The 17,757-nt window shown below is 42.3% G+C and overlaps 1 protein-coding gene across 1 annotated transcript; it reads right to left on the reverse strand.

The window, feature by feature from the left end:
• Positions 1–459: 459 nt before the first annotated feature.
• LOC308680047 (E3 ubiquitin-protein ligase TRIM39-like) lies at positions 460–15,161 on the reverse strand. Its single transcript, XM_081347935.1, has 6 exons — positions 14,567–15,161; positions 8,865–8,960; positions 8,418–8,648; positions 8,318–8,340; positions 8,118–8,236; positions 460–1,348 (listed from the first exon to the last, which is right to left on the reverse strand). Exons 1-6 carry the CDS (start codon positions 14,966–14,968, stop codon positions 867–869), a joined length of 1,353 nt encoding a protein of 450 aa, XP_081204061.1. The 5' UTR covers positions 14,969–15,161; the 3' UTR covers positions 460–866.
• Between the last annotated feature and the right edge of the window lie 2,596 nt (positions 15,162–17,757).

Raw genomic sequence — 17,757 nt, forward strand, 5'->3', positions numbered from 1 at the left:
GAAAATCTACAGGCTTTGGAAGGGTGCTTAGGGTCACCACGAGAAGAACCGCTCTGAGGAAGCGCAACAGAGCGTTCAACCGGGGGGACCCCAGTGTACCCGTTGGCAGCGGCCCCGTCGATGGGAGGAAAGGCGGAGAAGGCCGACGAACGATCACGGGAAGACAGTGGTGCCTTCCAGGACCTCGTGACCTCCTCATGCACATCCGGGAAGAATGGCATTGGGGTTGGACGCTGGCATTGACATAAGGTTAGGAGGAAATCGATATATAGAAATAAATGATATAAATGAAAAGAGCCTTAAGATAAATAAGGTTTTGAGCTGCAAATTAGTTTCACATTCATTTAAAATTGCTCTGTGACATCCATCCTATGACGGGAAGACAGAAAGATAAAGGACCAAGAGAAAAAGCTAATATGACGGTGTTTAAGACAGAAAAAGACATTTCCACAATGAAATACATTATGCATGTTTAATGTACATTAAATGATATTACAATAGGGACGTCTCTACAATTATTAACCCAGAAAAACAAACCAAAACTATGGTTGACACATCATTTAAACAATTATTTATTTACAAATTCATTGAAACTGTCCATGTAGAATTAGGCTCAGTTTATAGAAAAATATATAATTATGTGAAAATTAGCAAAGTGACAAACTTCACTGTTGTTTATTGATCTGTTAAAGCAACATGAGAGTGTGAGTGTTGCTGTAGTGCTGGATATCAGTCATGTGATCATCACGGCCCAATCACAGCCACCGTACTGATATTCAGATCAACCGCACTCTTACTCATGAGATATGGATTAAATATTGGAAACATGATGAAAGCAGGAAGATCCAGATCTAGAGGAGTGACGTTTACTGACTATTGACCGGTAAGATCCTCAGAGAGGAAGAACACCAGAAGAATGGAAAGAGTGTGTGAGTGAAGGTGGTTGTGAATGTGTGTAGATGTGTGTTAGTTACAGGATCAGAGAACGACACCGTTCCTCTGTCATAGTCCAGATTCACTTTCACATGATCAAGCTTCTGTTTAACACGAAAACCTAGAGTACATCCGTACGACACACACCAGACATCAGTGTTGAAGAAATAACTTCCCTTCCTCTGGTTTGATGCTGTTGTTACTCCAAGAGTCCAGTGTTTATTCTCGTTAACCTCCACATCCCAGCAGTGTGTTCCTGAGTTAAAACCCTCTGAACCCAGAACACAGGGATAATAGTTAAATCTCTCAGGATTGTCAGGAAGAAGTGGATTGTTCCGCCTCCGCCTCACACTGGTCAGATCATCAGACAGGACGAGATCTGGATCTGCAGTGTTTGGATCCAGAATCACAGGAGCTGATGAGACACAATCAACAGCTGCTTTTATTCTGATCTTCATATAATGATCAACAGTGAACCCAACACAGATTATTATGAATTATGACACTCGTCCTGTTGATCAAACACATTTTCCTCTGATCACTGTCAGTGCTGTTATTAGTTTCACACTCGTTTTTATCATCAGTGTTTCATGGCATCAACTACAAACATTAAATATGGGATTCAGACATTTGTGTCCATCAAGAGAAACTGATACTTTGGGAAATTTAAATAACAATAAATCAGTGAGATGTGTTGAGATTTCTGCTGTAGATGAAGAACTGTAAGTGTGTGTGTGTGATCTTCATCAGCATCTGATCATCTTCATTTTATTGGCTCTTATCCTCCTTATTCTCGGGGCGCTACTGTAGGTGTAACAGGGTGTGTTCTCAGATGTTTTAGTTCCCAAGCACTCTAAAAAGAGGATTAGCGTACCGCTAGCATAGACTGTTTATAACCGCTACCATGGATACTCCAGTGAGATCGTGCCCGTAATTCACGCAAAGAAATGGAATCATGGGAGCTAGAAATAAGGTGGACAGTCTGTGTATCGTTTAAAACAGTTTATTCTTACGGTCTGTTGTGTTTGACTAACTAATTATTTTGGATTGAGATATTAGCAATATTATTCTGAGACAACATTTTCTAATTTTCTAAAACTCCTCCTAACATCGTCCAAACTCGGCTCAGACCTTCAGAATGTTCAGACTCCGGCTTTATCTTTTATAACTGATCAAACTTACAGTTTTCCTAAAAACGAACAAAACTCTAAAAAATCTCATTGACTGTCTTTGACAGAATCTTCAAATGAGCCAAAACTGTCTATCTATCTATCTATCTATTGTAGGGTTTGAGGGCGAACCAAACACAAATTAATCTTCTAGGTGATTTATTCAAACATAATTCCACACAGAACGTCTCGGTTACATATGTAACCCTCGTTCCCTGAGTAGGGAACGGAGACGTTACGTCGGATGACGAGTATATAAAACGAGCCAATGGCAAAGAAATGCCATGGGTCTGCGGGAATTTGCATAGCGTAACTCCGCCCCACCCTGGGAGTATATAAGGAAGTACGCTGGCAACATGCAGATCTGTCTTCGCTAAGGAGCCGAGACTGAACTCAGGCTTTCCAGCGGTACAGCGGAAGTGGCAGGGAGAAGTAACGTCTCCGTTCCCTACTCAGGGAACGAGGGTTACATACGTAACCGAGACGTTCCCTTTCGTTGTCACTTCGAGTTACGTCGGATGACGACGAATGGGGTTCCCAGTGTAATCACGCCACCTCTCGACTGTCTACCAGTGCCCTGCGTAAGTCTGAGCTCCCTGTCGTGAGACTAGCACGGACGAAGGAGTCCTACTTAACACAGGAATACCAAGGTACACTGGGAAGCATATCCAGTGGAAATATGCAATCATGCCGAACCCGAAGGGGGGGACTTGGAATACACATATGACCACGAAGGGCTGCATACGGAATAACACTGGGGTGTCCAGCCGCAGGTGGAATATTTGAACCCCAGGGGTGGCAAGGTGGCTTGCCAAGGGAAAGACACATGCTCAAAGAGGCTTAGAGTGGAAATACACATGTGGGGGTCGCCCGGAGGGGAACCATGCACATGGAGGCACCTAGCCAAGCGCGAAAGCTGCCGGTGGCATAACTCTGGCGTTGACGTCGTCAGTGCTGGAGGAGACTCAGAGCTTTTTAGGCTCACCTGAGGAAAATATCGCACGTATCCTGTCCGTGGAGAGGAATGGCGAGCAAGCGAAGACACCTGAGCAGAATCTCTTACCGGCTAGTTGAAGCAAGTACATGAGAAGAAACTGGCTCCACTCTGGGATTATAGAATCTCGCGAATGTGTTAGGTGTCGCCCAGCCTGCAGCTCTGCAGATGTCTGTTAGCGAGGCGCCATGCGCTAGAGCCCAAGAGGATGCCACACTCCGGGTGGAGTGGGCCGTCACACCAAGGGGGCATGGTCGACCTTGCTGCTGGTATGCCAAAGCAATGGCGTCCACTATCCAGTGAGACAACCTTTGCTTGGAGAGAGCCTTTCCCTTCAGCTTCTCACCATGACAGACAAAGAGCTGGTCTGAGGTCCTGAAACACTGCGTTCTGTCTACATAAGCACCGAGTGCGCGTACTGGACAGAGCAGTGCCAAGGCTGGGTCTGCCTCCTCCAAAGGCAGCGCTTGCAGGTTCACCACCTGGTCTCGAAAGCGTGTGGTGGGAACCTTGGACACATATCCAGGCCGGAGTCTCAGGATCACGTGAGAGTTAGCCGGTCCGAATTCCAGGCACACTTCGTCAACCGAAAATGCCTGCAGGTCCCCTACCCTCTTGATGGAGGCCAATGCAACCAGGAGCGCTGTCTTCATTGACAGGAACTTAAGCTCCACTGATTGCAGAGGCTCAAAGGGAGCACTCTGCAGGGCAGTTAAAACCACTGAGAGGTCCCAAGAGGGTACGAGGGGAGAACGAGGAGGATTCAGTCTTCTGGCTCCCCTCAGGAACCTGACGATCAGGTCGTGCTTTCCTAAGGACTTACCATCAACTGTGTCGTGATGTGCGGCAATGGCGGCAACATACACTTTCAGGGTGGAGGGAGACAGCCTTCGCTCCAACCCTTCTTGCAGGAAGGAAAGCACGACACTGATGGGGCATTTCGTGGGTTCTAGATTTTTAGAAGAGCACCAGTTGACGAAGAGGTTCCACTTCAACGCATAGGCATGTCTCGTGGACAATGCTCTAGCGGAAGTGATGGTAGCCACCACCGCTGGTGGTAGGGTACTCAAACCTGCCTCATCCCGTCCAGGAGCCACACATGGAGGTTCCAAAGATCGGGACGAGGGTGCCTAAAGGTGCCCCGTCCCTGAGAAAGCAGGTCCTTCCTCAGAGGAATTGGCAAGGTCTGCGCAAGAAGGCTCACTGGGGGAAACGCATACTTGCGTAGGAATACTTGATATAACTGGCACGAAGCGACCTCAGCTGCTTCTGACTCCATATGAGGAGGTGGCGGGCGAGTTGTGACATACGGCGGGAGCGCAGACCACCTTGACGGTTGATGTACGCTACAGTCGCGGTATTGTCCGATCGGACTAGTACGTGTTGACCCCTGAGCAACGCATGGAAGCGGTGCAGGGCAAGACGTACAGCCAACAACACGAGGCAATTGACATGCCAAAGGCGCAGGGGTCCTGTCCAGGAGCCCGCGGCAGCATGTCCATTGCACATGGTGCCCCAGCCCGTGGTGGAGGCATCTGTTGACACAACAACATGCCTGGACACTCGTTCCAAGGGCACTCCAGCCACCGGGTCCGCTCGGCCTCACGCATATCAGCCAGGTTGAGCCACAGATGTCTCTCCTGGACCACGCAAGTGGACATCACCTGACCCAGGGAGCGTGCGGTCACCTTCGTCGCTCGGAGAGCAAGGTCGGTGGCGGCACGCAGCTCATCAAAGAGCCCTGGGTCAGTCCTCCCCTCGTGCATGTCACGCAACATCTGGGCCTGGTAGACCTGGAGTGTCGCCATGGCATGCAGTGAGGAGTCCGCCAGCCCCGCAGCTCTATAGGCCTTCGCCACAAGCGTGGAAGAGAACCTACAGGCTTTGGAGGGGTGCTTTGGGTCGCCACGGGAAGAAGCACTCTGAGGACACAGTTGCATCGCAACAGAGCGTTCAACCTGGGGAATCCCAGTGTACCCTTTGGCGGCCGCCTGATCGAGAGGAGGCAGGGCGGAGGAGGTCGCCGAGCGATCACGAGAAGACAATGGTGCCTTCCAGGACCTCGTGACCTCCTCATGCACATCCGGGAAGAAAGGCATTGGGGACGTGCGCTGACGAGGATCAGTGGCGGCACCCAAAAACCAATCGTCCAGCCGCGAGCGCACCGGACCAGGTGGCGGGGACCACTCAAGCCCAATGGCCGCGGCTGCCTGGGAAAGCATGGCAGTCATCTCGGGATCAGACTCGGCAATGCTGGCACACCCGAAGGTGGCAGCACAGCCGAATCCTCACTTCCCAAGGACTCTTGCCCACCCTGTGATGCAGCGATCGACATCGAATCTTCCTCTGGAGCGCCAAATGAGACCCGCGGCAAGTCAGAGGACTGTACAGCGGGCTCATTCGAAACACTCGCGGGTTGCACGGCGCTAGAGGACGGTGTGGAGCGTGGAATAGTCGGCGCTTTGTCCCACACCGTAAACCTCAGGTCACCCTGGCCGCCAGCCGAAGTACCAGCTCTCGCGGAGCCCGTAGATCGGGGTGCGGATGAGGGGACTCTACCATGAAGGTCATTGAGTCTAGACCGCAACCGTGCGATGGGCATGTTCCCGCAATGTGAACATGACTGATCCACAAACGCTGCCTTAGCGTGCTCAATACCCTGACACACAAGACAGCGATTGTGCCCATCAGAGTCAGAAACGAGAAGACCGCAACCAGAAGTGCACGGGCGAGGCATCTTTAAAAAGATGTGCCGCGTGCAAGCTCTTTTAGAAAGGAGATTTCTCCGCAAATGCTGAAGCGACCAGGGAGAGAACACACAAACACTGGCAAATTACTGCACAGATAAGCAGGGAATGTGCACTCGCTGGAACTCGCTGTCACACCAACACTTGGAGAGAGGCTCGTCTCGAAGAGAAATGAAGAGATGAATCTCAGGATTGGCTGTGGAGTGAAGTACATCAACTTGGCTCCGAAACGAAAACATATCTGCATGTTGCCAGCGTACTTTCTTATATACTCCCAGGGTGGGGCGGAGTTACGCTATGCAAATTCCGCAGACCCATGGCATTTCTTTGCCATTGGCTCGTTTTATATAGTCAAAGATGATAGGATTTCTAAGCGAAACCCCATTCGTCGTCATCCGACGTAACTCGGAGTGACAACGAAAGGGAACTCAACACTCCAGACCCCAAATCACCAATCCAGAACCATAAAATCAGGGCTCCAGCCAGTCTACGCTAAGAACTTTATGGCCATGCAAGCAACTAAAGGAAGAACGTTGTCAATGTTAGATGGTTTGGAAAAGACTGATTGGTTCAGAGATGGCAAAGCTCAGGGCCCGACCAAGATAACGACAGAGGTTGCTTGATCCCATGACAGATATACAAAACAGACCTTCTTCTTAAGGACCTCTGAATGACCCCAGGGTTTGAAATCTCTTAAAACCACAGAGACTGAGACTTTACCTATAAAAATACATAAAATCATCCCAAACAATTCTTGATGGACTTAAAATCAAACATCATGCAACTACATAATTCTATATTGTGTCTACAACCTATATGTGTGTCTGATATGCTTAGATCCCATATAAGTCATGTAATTGTTATAACTATTAAATGTTTGAATGAAAGTGTGTCTCATTTCCTATCAGTGTAATCTTATGTTCTTAATTCGAAAGATGGCTTGATTGAAATCTATGCAAAATGTTTTGTATTCTTATAATAGGAATAATGTATAAACAGTGGCATCTGTACTCTCTGCTAGCGCTGGAGAATAAAGAGATCACAGATAACGCATGATTTATGATGAGAAGTGAAGAAAATGCCACCTCTCAAATAAAGCCGTGGTCTAATTGGTCACTTATCCAGGAGGTTGGACAAACATTTGAGTTTAAAATCTTAGGACCCGAACAAAGCTTTGGGAGAGAAAAAAAAGAAAAGTAGATTCAAAACAATCATGGAGAAGCCATGACGGAGTAACCAGATAGACGAGTAACCATGTAGACGAGCAGACGAAAGAACCAAAATCAAGATCAGAAGAACATGGGTTAAACAGCTTCATTCAAGCCATCTAACTACTCTCGTCTCAAATTTCTTTCTTTTCTTAGTTTTATTTTCTTTTCCGTTGTGAGTCTCCGCTCTACGTTAAGTTTTGTAGCAAAGTTTCGGTCCACGATTCGACTGCAAAGCCTGCTTCCAACTTCAAAGACTTTCCACCCATCCACCAGCACACCACGTGATTGGCCGCCCCAGACATCTATCCAGGCACGAGGAGACGCCTGCCAACGAACCCGGGAAACCCCTTTTACGCCGACGAAGGGAATCCCCAAAAAGAACGCAAAGACAAGCAAGTAGCCTCCAAACTCTTAAGCTGAACTGGTGCATTGATATAGATTTAATAACCCGCCTAAGAAACGATAGAAGGGTTAAATTAATGATTGATGGTTCGTTCAGGTCATGTCATGTGCATATAGAAACTTGAGATTTCATCATCTCACTCTTAAAACTCATTCTTTCCTCACTCTCTTTCTTTCTGCAACTCGTATGAATGTGTGTGCGTGTGTTTGTGTTAGATATTAGTTTTATGTGTTAGAGTAATCAATAAAGTCTTGTTTGTATTTTAAAGAGAAGTGTTGTGTTGTGTTATGTGCTTACGAATTTAATGTCTTAAACTGCTGATCTTAAAGTTACCTTCCTAATAAATAGTATTTCACTATAGTTTGGATATTTATATCCGCTGCAGAGCTGATAGTTACGGCCGGTTCAAATGAACCCTGGACGAGTCATTTGCATGACCGTAATAAGTGATTCTTTCGAATTCCCTATAAATTAATTAATAATTCCTTTTGAGCTAAATTGACCTGTCAGTATCACTACATTCCATATCTATCTATCTATCTATCTATCTATCTATCTATCTATCTATCTATCTATCTATCTATCTATCTATCTATCTATCCGTCTGTGTCATGAAGAACCTTTAACACTCCAGCTCAGATCTTCTGCAGTCAGACTCACTGTTTTGGACGATGTCCTGCATCTTCTTCCAGACTCTGAACGGCAGGTTGCCCAAGTATCGTGGTGAATGAATCAAAGCTCCAGAAGCCATCTGTGGATCCGGCTGTGAGCTCTGGACTCTGGAAGAACATTCAGGAGTCAGAACTGCAGTGGCTTTGGATCAGAACCAGAGAGACCAGAGACAGGAGCAGATCACTCACCTTTCCATTGAGACGGGAAACTCCTGCAGAACAAACACACCATTTATCATCAACAACTCAATCAATCAACCAATGATCAACCAATGATCTGAAATCAGACCTTCAGAAAGCAGACGTCACTGGCTTTCATCATCTCCTCCATGTCTTTGATTGTGTGTGAAAGAGCTGAGATGTGTGTGTTCATCTCCTCCAGCTTCTCCTTCATCCTCTGCTTCTTCTGCTCCTCTTCCTCCCTCAGTGCAGTGACTGTAGCTTCTTCTTCATCTCTGAGAAACTGATGAAGCTTCTCAAACTGCTGTTTAATCTGATGCTCTGTGTGCTCAGCTTGAGACTGAAATCACATCACATTCACTTCAATCATCTCAATCGACACACATCAACACTTCACATCATTCATATCAGAGATAAACTCGGATACCCGACATAGAACGGATCCAGGAGCAGATTGATGCTCATCATTTACAGAAATAATCCACTATAATCCATTATATTAAATCATAACTGTATACAGTAATACTATACATGACTCTTGATTCTGTTTCCTCACCTTGATGTGTTGAACTGTTTTCTCAAACTCTCCTTTCATTTTTTCTTTGCGTTTAAGTTTGTCTTGTAAGGTCTTCAGTGCTGTGTTGAGGTCCTCCTAGAATTGAACAAAAAACATAAAACACAAGATTACAGTGAAGAGAAGAAGAGAAGACAATACAGTGATATGATCATATAATGCAGTGAAAAAGTATGTGCCCTCATCCTGATTTCTTACATTTTTGTGCACATCTCATATTAAATTGACTCAGAAATTAAAACATAAAACAAAGACAACCTGAGTAAACACAAAGTACAGTTTGTAAAAGAAAATGTTATTTATTGAAGCAAAAAGTTATGCAATACCAACAAGGCCAGCATGAAAATGTATTTGCCCCTGTAGTTACTAATTCCTCAAATCTATGAAATGTATTTATAATGTGGTTCAGCTGGACTAAACACAACCAGTCCTGATTACTGAAGCCCATTTGCATAAGTAAGGGACTGTTCGTTATTTATTTAAGGAGCCACCGGAGGAGTTTTGAGATCTGTTGTCAAAAAAGACATGACCCTCCCTTCGCCAGCAATAATTTTTTCTATGACCCTCCAAAATGATTGTGAAAAAAGGCATGACCCTCCCCGATAATTTATTGATTAGCCTAATTCTGTACTGGTTTGCGCTTGGCAAAGATGTTCAGATGGCCATTGTTTGTTTGTTTTTTAAACCATAAACTCTTGCTTTCTCATCTGGCTGTAACGATAGACCAAACCTACGATTCGGTTCGTCTCACGATTTTTAGCGCAATTTTCCTACGGACAAAATTGCGATTGTTAACTCATGATTTCTGTTCTGTCTGTGCGCACCAATCTTGCACTTCTATCTTCTCCTCAACCAGACCACCTGGAGACTTCGGGTTTTCGGCATTATGTTAAGGAAGGTCTAATCTCGGGAACGCACACCAAAAAAAAAAGAAAAAAAAAAAGAAAAAGATTTACTATCTCTTAGTGTTGTGATCCCATGACGTCAGAAAATTGCGCTAAAACACTCACTGAGTTTGTATTACTTGTTTATTTTAGATTTGAAAAAAAAATCATGTTTTCGGTGCTGATGCGGTGTGAGTGACTCGTTCAACATGTGGGTGGCGTTGCGAATAAAGCATCTAAAAGCTGTCACAAAGAACCGGCAAAAGTAATGATTATTAATATTTCATATATAGCTAGACATTTGAATTGTTTTTAATAAACAAGTGTTTTCTGTGTCTACTGCAAATATGAAGTTGACGATGCGTCGCGATCTTCTCAGAACGCGCCAGAGAGAAATGCACATTTCATAAGGAGAAAGCAGTCTGTTTTCCTTCGTTTTGAATTGTTCTGCATGTTTAAAAGTAGACATTTCAAGCTTTCTATATATTTCTCAGGTCTATGAGGCAAGTAGCATAGGCTACCTTACGCTGAGTTTCGGTTCATTTATGAGACAAGAGTCCAGTTCACTCGCCCGCGCCTCCGTGTCATGATTATCTATTTTCTACTATATTTAGACTACTTCTTATTTATTAAATCCAGATGAAACATTGATTAAAATTAAGATAAAATTAATAAAAAAAAACGAAATTCACTTTAAAGAAAGGCTTTGTGCTTTCTGTTTGAGGTCTCTGTGCAATTTTTAAAGTCGCTTCAGAGCAGTCATGTCCGTGCGTAATGGAGAACTGTCACGTCCATAACCTTTTTTTTTCCACAAAATGCAAACACGAAAAATAAAATAAAAATAATATAAAATTTAATTTTCTGTGGAGGCCGATCTTTATTCATCCGGTGGGTATATATATTTTGGTTTGCACAGTGTAATTTATAGAATTACTGAAAAAATATTTTGCCACCTAAAAGTTAGAGATTTTTTTGTCACGTCACATGTTTATTTCCCTCATATTAAATATAAAACGCATGTGTAGACTGATATTTTTCTAATGTCTTGACTCCTTTCAGACGTTTCAAAAAAATGCATTTTCTGAGAATTTTTATTTTAAGTTTTGGCTGCAAATGTCACGTCCATTCACTGGAATCGCCCAATTTTAACGAATTTATCCTCAACTAGTTTTTGTGGTGTAGGTCTATGTATTTTATGTTAACTTAAATTATAGCCTACTAATAGTGATTTAAAGATGTGGTAGCGCTGCGAAGATCGCGAGTCGTCAACTTCATCTGTCTAGCCGACACTGACATAAAAAATAACTGTTTTATTAGTAAACAATTAAAATGTCTCCTGCTATATTGAACATATTTGCCTGTTCCTTACAAAACACTGACAGTGGGGTTTTTGAGGGTTTTTTTTTTGTTTGTTTTTGTTTTTTTGAGCAGCTGCGGACAAATTATTTCGACACACACACACACACACACACACACACACACACACACACACACACACACACACAATATTGATAAACAGGATTTTTTTGTTGCTTTTTTAATACAATAAAAATTCCATTTAATTTATTGTTTAATAAAATTATAAGCCTATTATTTTTAGTTTATTAACAGCAACAACAGCTGTAAAGATGAAGTTGACGATCGCCATCTCCGTAGTAGTGAACACGCAGAGAAATTCACATCATTACATAACCAGAGAGTAGCCTATTTCCTTTCGTTTTAAATTGTTAAAAAGACATTTCAAGCTTTCTTAAGATATATTTCATGTATGCGAGGCATATGCTGAGTTTCGTTAAGTAATAGGATGAGATGCGCTCCTGTTTACGAGCAGTGCAAGTGACCACGCGGGCGCCTCTATGATTGTGTTGTCTGCTACTGCTATATTTGGTATTTGGCAATTGGTTGATAAAAAAAAAATATTAAAATTAAGATACAATTTATACAAAACGAAATTCACTTAAAAAAATCGTTTTCTGCAAAACAAAACTTAATTAAGTGGTCAAAATCATGTCTGACCCGCTCAATGTCTCTCGATATTGCGTATACTCGTGTGTGCGGTTCACTTTTCGTAATCAACATAGATGAAAAAATAACATTATTATATTTTAACAAAAATGAAACTAAATGAGCTTATTTAATGGTAACAACACAGTAGGCCTACAGACTCTGTATTTGTACAAATTGCTGCACATTCATTTTATTCTGAATTTTGCACACACAAGTTGAAATGCATTTGTTATGCATGCATGTAAAACATATCTGCAACATTTATCAAGTTCACTGATAATTATGCGTGCATTTATTAATTATTATCTTAATGAATAATGTAACAAGGACGAAGCATGTAAACTGTTTGTTTAGAATTTGGATCGATCATCGCAAATAGATCCGAATGAAGAAACGTACAAAACCATAGGCTATAGAAAATGGGTGGGCCCGGACCTAAATGCCCACCCGGGCCCAATGGTAGCGCCGCGGCTGGTGGTAGCCCTACATCTTACACATCGTGGAAACAAAATAAGAATGGAAACTAAAATATGCAGTTTTGCCCTACAGCGCACATTCTATCAGCAGTTCTAGCGCCTCAGTCCCAATACTGTTAAACTCGACGTACGTTCACATCACATGTTAATGCAGCGGTAGAGTTACACTCACAGGACACTGTGCACTCAACAAAAGTTCATTATTTGCTCGTGCTTTAAAGCTTTGCCGGGTAAACATTTCTTTGGCATTCTGTTCTGACATGATGCTGCACTTTTTCTAAGCGCGAACTGAAGCGCACACTGTCAAACAGCGCCAAACTGGATTTTTGTTGGGTCAGACCCATCTGATATCGAAAGGGGGGCTGATAAACGCGAGATCAACATGGAGCTAAATGGAAAAAAATAGCACCAAACAAGCCACTTTGAAATGTTGCTGTTTTAATGAATATAAAAGTTGGGTGACCCTCCCCCTAGACAAAAAAAAGTTGGATGACCCTCCCCTCAACAAAGAAAAAAAAGACATGACCCTCCCCTATTTTCCTCCGGTGGCCCCTTCCATAAATACCGAACGGTCCCTAACGCCTATGGTCTGTGAACGTCTTTTTCTTTGTTCTGTGACCTCACATTACTAAGCGCTCTTTAAATAACAAAAAAATACTGCATCATTGACTTTAGACCAGGTTTCAGTTGGTCAATGGCTCAGTCTATTTCAGTTCCTCAAAATAGCATCGGCCCAACAATGCGACTGAACACACACCTAGACCAGCAGCCCATGGGCGCACAGATGGGCACAAACAGGGCCGGCCCGAGGCATAAGCGAACTAAGCGGCTGCTTGGGGCCCCCTCGCCACCAGGGGGCCCCCCAAGCGAGTTTTTTTTTTTTTTTTTTTTTTTTTTTTACTTATTAATTAACTTAAACAAAAGACATAAATGAATGAATGGATTAATAATTCAAGACAAGAAAATTCTGATTTCAGTACTGCCTACAACTGGTGCTGTGACTGCCAGTGTTTGAGTCATGCGCATAACCTTGCGTGCACAGACAATTCGTGCGCAAAGTCACGGTAATGATAAGCCATGTCACAAAAATTTGATTTGATCAATGATTTATCCTTTAAGTTTAATGATATTCAGAACAGAACAAGGATAAAAAATAACTATAAACAAGCCAAAACGAATTAATTTAAAGCGAAAGTGAAAGCGGCGTTGGGCTCACGTATCTCTCTCATTAGAATCAAAATGTTTCAACATTCGCGATGGATTTGGATGGCAAACTATTCTTTATTATAGGCTTATTTGTACTTCACCCACGTTCCAATATCGAAGAAAAAAATAATTGTGCTTGAAATCCAATCGAGGGGAAAAATTATTCTCTTCACATGCGCAAAAATGTGCTTGGAAACATCACAGTGGGGGGTGCTTAGGCTGCGCAGCGCTGAATGGTACGAATTAGGCTACTACTGACTATTTAAACAGAGCAGTGTAATTTGTATATGTTAGGTTGACTATTTTTTATTATATTTTATTACGGCTATAACGAACAGGCTGCGATATCATTGCAATGGTATGTTGTGTGTGTGTGTGTGTGTGTGTGTGTGTGTGTGTGTGTGTGTGTGTGTGTGTGTGTGTGTGTGTGTGAGGCGCGGACGCGATCGAACAGTGGAAACATAAAAACATACTCCGTCATGTTCATACAAGACATCATTCAAACTGCAAAGTGTTGCAAAAATGTTGGAGGATATTTTGCAAATTATTATTTTTTATATGTTTTGTGACAATTTGTTTTCAGAAGTTTCAAAGAGTTAGTAAAAGAGTAAAGAAGAAGTTAAAACATTTTTAAGTATATCTATTTTTTATTAAGTATTTATTTTGTATTAATACATAACCTCATTGTATTAATTTATAATGTAACATTATAGAGTGACATTGTGTCAATAATCGTCAAGCACAGGTGACTCCGCGTGTTTGGAGGGGGCCCCCAAATCAAATTCTGCTTAGGGCCCCCAAAAGGCTCGGGCCGGCACTGGGCACAAATGTAGTTGTTATTTAAACAACGTGGCGCAGGACATGAAAATTAAAACTGCGTGGGGCTGAAACTAGTGTGTGTGTGTGCCTGTGTCTGTCTATGTGAGTGAATGTGTGTACGTGTGTGTGTGCATGTCTGTGTGTGTGAGTGTGTGTCTGTGAGTGTTTCTGTGAGTGTGTGTGTGTGAGTATGTGTGTTCGAGTGTGTGTGTTTGAATGAGTGTGTGTTCACTACTCTCTTCATGTCACTTTCAGTTTCATTTACATGTAAAACAAGAGATATTTGTCTTACCTTATATGATGAAACCACTTCAGTGATGGGTCTGACTTTGTGATTGTCGTGTTGTTGTGAAGTAACACACACTACACACACAGGCTGTTTGTCCTGCAGACAGAAGAGTTTGAGTTTCTCACTGTGTAAACTGCAGATCTCCTCAGATCCTGATGAACGCGTCTCATTTCTCTCCTTCAGGATCGACTCACACATGTTTTTTAATGCCAGATTAAGAGGAGGATGTTCTTTTGAGGATCTTCTCCTGCAGACAGGACACTCCTGAGTTTTCTTGGTCCTCCAGAACTGTTGAAGACACTCTTTACAGACACTGTGACTACATGATAAAACAACAGGAGCCTTGAAGATTTCACAGCACACGGGACAAGAAAGCTCTTCAGCAAAGACATTTAGTGAAGCCATTTTCACCGTTTGAGCTCCAGCAACACAAACTTTACTTTCACTTTCTGAACGACGGGTTTAAAAATGAATCACCTTGAGAATCACTACGATCTGCTGTCTGTTCAGAAACAAATGTCTCAAAAATCCTTCTTGAAAGTGTTTGTCTTCATTCTCCACTGTTTGCTGCTTCTTTATTGCTTTTTCGTAATTGGCCGCCCCAGACATCTATCCGGGCACCAGGAGACGCCTGCCAACGAACCCAGGAAACCCCTTTTACTCCGAAGAAGGGAATCCCCAAAAAGAACAAAGACAAGCAAGTAGCCTCCAGACTCTTAAGCTGAACTGGTGCATTGATATAGTTTCAATAACCCGCCTAAGAAACGATAGAAGGGTTAAATTAATGATTGATGGTTCATTCAGGTCATGTCATGTAAGTGCATATAGAAACTTGAGATTTCATCATCTCACTCTCTTTCTTTCTGCAACTCGTATGAATGTGTGTGCGTGTGTTTGTATTAGATACAGTATTAGTTTTATGTGTTAGAATAATCAATAAAGTCTTGTTTGTATTTTAAAGAGAAGTGTTACTTGTGTTATGTGCTTACGAATTTAATGTCTTAAACTAGTGATCTAAGTTACCTTGCTAATAAATAGTATTTCACTATAGTTTGGATATTTATATCCGCTGCAGAGCTGATAGTTACGGCCGGTTCAAATGAACCCTGGACAAGTCATTTGCATGGCCGTAATAAATGATTCTTTCAATTCCCTATAAATTAATTAATAATTCCTTTTGAGCTAAATTGACCTGTCAGTATCACTACATTACGTTACACTATCTATCTATCTATCTATCTATCTATCTATCTATCTATCTATCTATCTATCTAGTCATGAAGAACCTTTAACTCTCCAGCTCAAATCTTCTGAAGTCAGACTCACTGTTTTGGACGATGTCCTGCATCTTCTTCCAGACTCTGAACGGCAGGTTGCCCAAGTATTGTGGTGAATGAATCAAAGCTCCAGAAGCCATCTGTGGATCCGGCTGTGAGCTCTGGACTCTGGAAGAACATTCAGGAGTCAGAACTGCAGTGGCTTTGGATCAGAACCAGAGAGACCAGAGACAGGAGCAGATCACTCACCTTTCCATTGAGACGGGAAACTCCTGCAGAACAAACACACCATTTATCATCAACAACTCAATCAATCAACCAATGATCAACCAATGATCTGAAATCAGACCTTCAGAAAGCAGACGTCACTGGCTTTCATCATCTCCTCCATGTCTTTGATTGTGTGTGAAAGAGCTGAGATGTGTGTGTTCATCTCCTCCAGCTTCTCCTTCATCCTCTGCTTCTTCTGCTCCTCTTCCTCCCTCAGTGCAGTGACTGTAGCTTCTTCTTCATCTCTGAGAAACTGATGAAGCTTCTCAAACTGCTGTTTAATCTGACGCTCTGTGTGCTCAGCTTGAGACTGAAATCACATCACATTCACTTCAATCATCTCAATCGACACACATCAACACTTCACATCATTCATATCAGAGATAAACTCGGATACCCGACATAGAACGGATCCAGGAGCAGATTGATGAATCAACTATAATCCATTATATTAAATCATAACAGTAGTTACTATGACCCACCTTATGTCAAAATGATTAATGGAGTTGACCTTTGACCTTTTGCCAGGTTGAACTTCCGGTATAGGGGTCAGGGATTAACCTTTGCCCTCGATCATGTGTTTTGACAGTTAGTTTGACCTTTTAACCCTGTTAGCCATCGATCATGTAGTTTTGACGGATGTTTGAAGCCGGTGTCAAGAAGGGTTATATGGTGTGTGTGTGTCACATGCAAGCATCAGCATCGCGGCCCCTCCCACCCTCCACATTCCAGAGCACAGTGAAAGTGAGAAAAAGAGATTTTATAAAAATGATGTATATTTCACACAAATAATATAATATACAATAGTATAAAATAAATATCTTATTAAAAATGTACTGAAACCAATTCTTTCAGTTTTAGATAAACAAAAGAATAAAAAATCATCTTACATAAAACATTCTGTTCTTTATAAGTATATAAATTATATAATATAAAATAAATATCTTGCTAATTTAACTAAAGTTTAAAAACATTCTATTCTTTAAAAGTATATAAATTATTGCTTATAATATAAAATATATAATACAAACTCACAGAGTGGTTCTCTCTCACAGTAACATCTGACGGTCTCTGACTGAAGGGGCCCTCACACCCTCTGCATTTGAGCTCTGACATCTGAAACATGATCCCCCTCCTTCGCATTCCTGAGGTAACGAGAAAGGGGGTTCCTAATAATGTTGTATATATCAGATTAACTAAAGTTGGAAAACATCATATCCTTTAAAATAAGTATCTTGCTAAAAATCTACTGCACCATTTAATTCAGTTTAGATAAACAAAAAATAAAAATATCATCTTACATTTTCAGAAAGTTGAAGAAACATACAGCTTATGAATGGGTCCCAAAAAATGCACCAAGTTAAATGTTTAGAGAGCTGAAGAAAAAGCAAAACATGCAGCGTGTGAAAATGGGGTCACAAAAATGCAATGATTTTAAAGTTGTAATACAAAAGATCCAATTAGAAGAAGCCTTCTACAATTAGAAGGCTAACTGGGGGAAACGCATATTTGCAAAGACCCTGGGGCCAACTGTGAGCCACTGCATCCGTGCTGAGTGTTCCTTCAGTCAGGGGATGAAACAACTGGCAATGGGTCGTGTCCGGAGTGGTAAACAGATCTATCTGAGCGGCTCCGAAGATTCCCCAT

Source organism: Scardinius erythrophthalmus (assembly GCF_964197995.2).
Source record: "Scardinius erythrophthalmus genome assembly, chromosome: 19".
Lineage (NCBI taxonomy): Eukaryota > Metazoa > Chordata > Actinopteri > Cypriniformes > Leuciscidae > Scardinius > Scardinius erythrophthalmus.